Raw genomic sequence first — 5,128 nt, forward strand, 5'->3', positions numbered from 1 at the left:
ATATGCAACGGAGTTGCATATTGAAGAAAACAAGACATGACTTATTTAGTTCTCTCCCGGTTATGTACTCAACAATATTAAAGGTTGGTTAACATGGCAAGAGGTGAGGCATAACAAAACTACACCATCTAAACCATTTAAATGGGGCCGGATATAACAAATAACGAATCCGATAAATCCCCATATGCATTAGTAATTTATTGCAACAACAATTTAAACATTTTAATTGTTGTTATCATGATGCAGATGACATGAACAAGTTTATGCAATTTTTATTAAAAGTTGACAAGAGCATTATGAAGCATTTGTCACCGTGGTGGAAAGAAAGGGGTGCCACGGCAACGATAACGGTTCTGGTAGCTCATGGAAATACCGGTGCAAAAGGAAAATGACGGGAGCATGCAAAAGATGGTGGGGTGATCCCGGATTCCGGGTGTCCCATGAGTCGACGATGGTGACAAGGCAAAAGAGGGGCAACGTGCACAAACAATTTGAGCACGGAGCAAGCACGAGCAACTCATACATCACACATGCATTCATTCACGGGCATCGTCTCGGTGGTTATACCTTTAAAGCGTGCATTTTCGGAACGGGTCAAGTCGGCGTAGAGGAAGTAGTGGAAGTAGACGTTCTCGCGACGGTAGTGGAAGTAGTGGTACACATCTCAGTGAGGAAGTAGTCGTTTTTGTTCGCGAAGCGGTAGTGGTACATGGTCATCGGGGAACTTGACGAATCCACGTTCAACGGTAGTCATTCACGATGCTTGTGAACCACGGTTCTTCGGGCAACAGTAGTCGTACACGTCTGTAGGCGTTCAGGTTTTCCGTTGAGGTACTTGGCGTTTCCGCATCGTTGGTCTTGCCGGTCCCGGACTCGGCAACGTAGTTGTACAAGAGCGTCATCGGACTTGTCGAATCTGAAGTCTTCGAGGGTCGTCGAGTAACTTGGCGCTTGCAGTCTTGATAGCTCGAAGGGGTACTTGGCACAATCCGTGTGGTCATGCACTTGTCGTCGAAGGACTTGACGGTCTTTACAACACGAAGAGGTACTCGGCAAAACCATGTCCTTCGAAGGTCGATGGTAGTGGTACACGTTGCCGGGGTACTTGTCGGATCCATGACGACGGTAGTGGAACTTCACGGATCCGTGGTCTTCGGGCGTAGCGGTACTTGGCGAATCCCGAAACGGTCTTGATGATCCAAAGTGGCACAAGTAAGATGCACATCCACGCAGTCTTCAAACTTGGGCTTCGGGTACAGGATTAGAAGGTCTTGGTGGTGGCCAAACTTGGCAACGTTCAAAGAGGCACCAGTGGGGTGTTCGATGCACTAAAGACCGAAGAAGAAACATGGGAAGGTGGCCATGGTGGTCTAGCAGCAGCAGCAAGGGCGATGGAGGTGGGGTGGTGTCGGGAGGCGCTATGCAGAGGAGGCCGACGGGGCATGGAGAAGCGGCGCGAGACGAGCAAGGGGCGGCCTCCATGGGGGACCTCCTGTCCCAGGCGCAGCAGCGGGGGCTTCGGCCTAGGTGGTCGGGGACGCGCTGCGGGAGAGGAAGGAGGGAGGCGACGACGTGCTTGAGGGAGGGGACGAGGCCGACGCTGGATTCCGGCGGGATCGAGGGAGGAGCGGGCGGCGGCCTCTGGACGTGCGGCTGCGCGGGCACCAGGCGGAGGAGACGGACGGCAGCAGCCTGCTGGGGCGCCAGCGGCAGTCTCGGGAAGGAGAAGGGGATGCTTGGGGCGGTGGAGGAGGAAGAAGGCAGAGAAGGGAGATGGGGGATCGGGCGCAGGGAAAGAAAGAGACGAGCGAGAGGAAGGTTCGATGGGAAGAGGGCGAGGGGATCGAGCGGGTCTCTCTGGCGGCGGGGTGGAGACGATGGAGAGGGAGAGAGCGATGCGGGAATGCTAGGTCGCTCGGGCCTAGGGTTAGGTTTAGATGGGCCGGCGCGAGATGTTGTAAGGCCCAAGAGAAGCAGCGAGCTGGTTGTATGGGCTTCGCTTGAGTTGGGCTCTCTCTTTCTCTACTCTCCTCTCTTAACCAAAAAGAGAAAAGAAAAATAGATAGAAGAAGAAAAATAGAAAGAGAGGGTATGGATGCAATTTGGGCATGGGAGTAATTTCCATGGACTCGCAAAAATGCGCATGTTTCAAGAAAATGGAGTGGGCATTTTTGAAAGTTTTAAATTCAAACTCATTTGATTTAAAATCAAATGGTTTGAATAGGAAGTGAGGGTTAGGAAGGTCCAAAAATGTTCGGATTTTTGGTGGAGCTCCGGAAAATGGGGAAAGGATAAAAAGCAAAGTTTGGGGACCCAAACTTGAAGCGAGAAAAGGCATGTGATTATTAGCAAGTGTGTTCATGGGTGATTCCGAAAATGGAATATTGAGTATAGCTCCCTACTAACGGGAGGATAGGTTATAAAGAGAATCACCATGTGAATTCGCTCGGTTTAAATGGACCGAAGATCCATGCAATTTATTTAGTGAGTTTTAAAACGGGTTGCATGATGACGTGATACAATGCACATGATGCAAAGATGAAATGCAACAGACCAAACAAATGACAAGGAAACAACAATGAATAACCAGAGGACACCTGGCGCATCAGTCTCGGGGCGTCACAATCGGGCAATGGAACTTTCATGCTGACGGTTGGCGTTCGCGCGCGACGGTTGGTTTACATCTGCGTTTACATCTCCTGGTGCCTGTGATGTAAATTTGCAATGTGCGTATTGTATTTTTACTATCTCCATCCTGGTTTATAGGTTCTTATTGTAATATGTGTCAAATTTTGACCATAAATTTAACTAACAAAATATTCATGCATGTCACTGAAAATGATATCATTGAAAACTATGTTCAAATATGAATCCAACGATATAATTTTTATTGACATGCACTAACATCATGTCCGTTAAATTTTTATTCAAAATTTAGCATAAATTACAAATTGGACTAATAAATCAGGACGAAGATAGTACATCTCAAGGAGGCGGAGTTGTATTCTTTTTTTTGCATCTACATCATTTTTTGGAGATGGGTTATTTGGCTTTGAAGATGCAAAAGTTAGATATTTTTGCATTTACATCTTCTATTAAAGGTTTTTTTAGCAGCTATTTGATCGCTTCCTCTGCAAAGAAATATAAGAGTGTTTAGATTATTAAAATAGTGATTGGATCGCTCTTATATAAGGGGGTACTTGTATAAGGAGAAACTTGCATGTCAGCTGACCGAAGATTTCATGCAACTTGAGACTTCGCGAGTGGAGTGTTTACCTAAAGTTGTTAGAATATCCTCGATACGGCGGGGGCGGCCGAAAGGCACACGACAGTCTTTTTTTTTTAGGGAAAGGCACACGACAATCTTGAATTAAAAGGGAAGCAAAGCATAAGCTAGGCTAGCTCATTTTATTCCATCTCCATTAGTTTGTACAAGACGTACATACGCACGCTAGAATATATACAAAAACTCCTGCTGCATCATCCATCATGACATGCAGCATCGCACACAAGAAAGGATAAAGCTGGACAAACACAGGTCCAAGCGGAGCCGCTACTGCCCTTCTTCTAAGGTTCACTCGATCTACTGCCGTAGCGCGATACGTACTACCGTATGTATCAGCGCGGCCTTGCGTAGAAAAACCGTATTAACATCGTCGGCCGGTGCGTCTCGATCGCCGACTATCTCTACTTCTCTGCGGAGCCGGGGTCCCACGGGCGGCATGCTCTAAATCTGCCTCGATCTGCTCTGGCGTGTCTCGGATCCGGCGGCCGTTCAGGTTGGCTGCTCCATCGCCCGGGCTCCTCCGCCGCTCACGATCCACGGGTGGCCTGCATTACAAACATGACAAAATGTTAATTCCTGGATCTAATCTCAGATGAAAACTGCCGGAGAACACGATTTTTCTGGTTCGAAGACAAAGATGTACGCCGGAGTACGAGTATAGTAGGGATTAATGTGTGCTTACGGAGGACTTGCTCTGCGGAGAAGCGTCTCCACTCGTCACGGCACATCATCCGCCTCATGAGGTCCTTGGCGGCCGGGGACACGCCGGAGAACAGCCTCGGAGGGAACCTGACGCTGCCCCGCATCACGGCCGAGAGCACGTCCTTCGCCGTCTCGCCACCGAAGGGGAGCGCGCCGCCGGAGAGCAGCACGTACATGACAACACCTGCGCTCCACACGTCCGCCTTCTCGCCGTAGTCACCGCCGGAAACAACCTCTGGCGCGACGTAGTGGGGGGTGCCCACGAGGCCCTCGGCGCGGCCGCCGTCGGCGCCGATCCACGCGGCCGACCCGAAGTCCGCGAGCCGCGCGCGGGGGGAGCTGTTTTCACCGTCGTCCTCGACGTCGAGGACGACGTTGTCAGGCTTGACGTCGCGGTGGGCGACCCCGCGACGGTGGCAGAGCGCGAGCGCCTGTGCGAGCTGCGCGACGATGTCCGCGGCGACGGGCTCCGGGACGGGCGCGCCGCGGCGGAGGCGGACCCAGTCGAGCAGGTCCGGGCCGGAGCAGAGGTCCATGACCATGTGGGTCCACGAGTCGTCCTCGTAGACGGCGTGCACCTGTACGACGCCCGGGTTCCCCGCGGCGGCGAGCTGGGCCAGCTTGGGCTCGATCTCCGCCAGCTCCCGGTCGAGGTCGTCGGCGAGGTTGGAGCGGTCCACGGACTTGACGGCGAAGGCCTCGCCGGTGGAGCGCGAGGTGCAGCGGTGGACGACGCCGAACCGCCCGCGGCCGATCTCCTCGCCAATCTCGTAGTCTCTGTTTAGGTCTGCACTCATAGTTCAGTGTTTTTTCCTGTGAATTTCGGGTTAGCCCCATTGGACGGAGGGGGTGGCCTATTTAACGACACGGGCCAACCTACGGCCGAGCGGAATATTCGGATCCTGCCTGTCCGGGACACCGCATTTTCTCCTCTTCCCGTTTTACCCTCTACCAGGTCAGCAGGCCGTGCGGGCTAAAAAAACAAGAGTTTCTTTTAGGATGCAAATAGGCAACAATGAATCAGTGAAAGCATATTTATAGTAAAAAAATCATGAGAACAGCTGTAAATTTAAATAAACTTTAATTTTTACCAACATCAACCTAGACAAGAATTTTTTTCAATAAAATTATTTTAGTGCA

The 5,128-nt window shown here is 51.1% G+C and overlaps 1 protein-coding gene across 1 annotated transcript; it reads right to left on the reverse strand.

Annotated features, from left to right (window-relative positions):
- Positions 1 to 3,365: 3,365 nt before the first annotated feature.
- LOC125513817 (phosphoenolpyruvate carboxylase kinase 1-like) lies at positions 3,366 to 4,826 on the reverse strand. Its single transcript, XM_048679025.1, has 2 exons — positions 3,969 to 4,826; positions 3,366 to 3,831 (listed from the first exon to the last, which is right to left on the reverse strand). The coding sequence occupies exons 1-2, from the start codon at positions 4,783 to 4,785 to the stop codon at positions 3,776 to 3,778; spliced, it is 873 nt and encodes a 290-aa protein (XP_048534982.1). The 5' UTR covers positions 4,786 to 4,826; the 3' UTR covers positions 3,366 to 3,775.
- Positions 4,827 to 5,128: the final 302 nt, after the last annotated feature.

This window comes from Triticum urartu, chromosome 6 (genome assembly GCF_003073215.2).
Source record: "Triticum urartu cultivar G1812 chromosome 6, Tu2.1, whole genome shotgun sequence".
Taxonomy (NCBI): Eukaryota; Viridiplantae; Streptophyta; class Magnoliopsida; order Poales; family Poaceae; genus Triticum; species Triticum urartu.

What these genes read in the sequence shown, in the direction of transcription:
- LOC125513817 (XM_048679025.1), bottom strand. Translation starts at nt 4,785, where the DNA reads ATGAGTGCAGACCTAAACAGAGACTACGAGATTGGCGAGGAGATCGGC. An exon ending in CTCCGCAGAGCAAGTCCTCC is followed by an intron (nt 3,832 to 3,968) that starts GTAAGCACACAT and finishes TTTGTAATGCAG; the next exon opens with GCCACCCGTGGATCGTGAGC.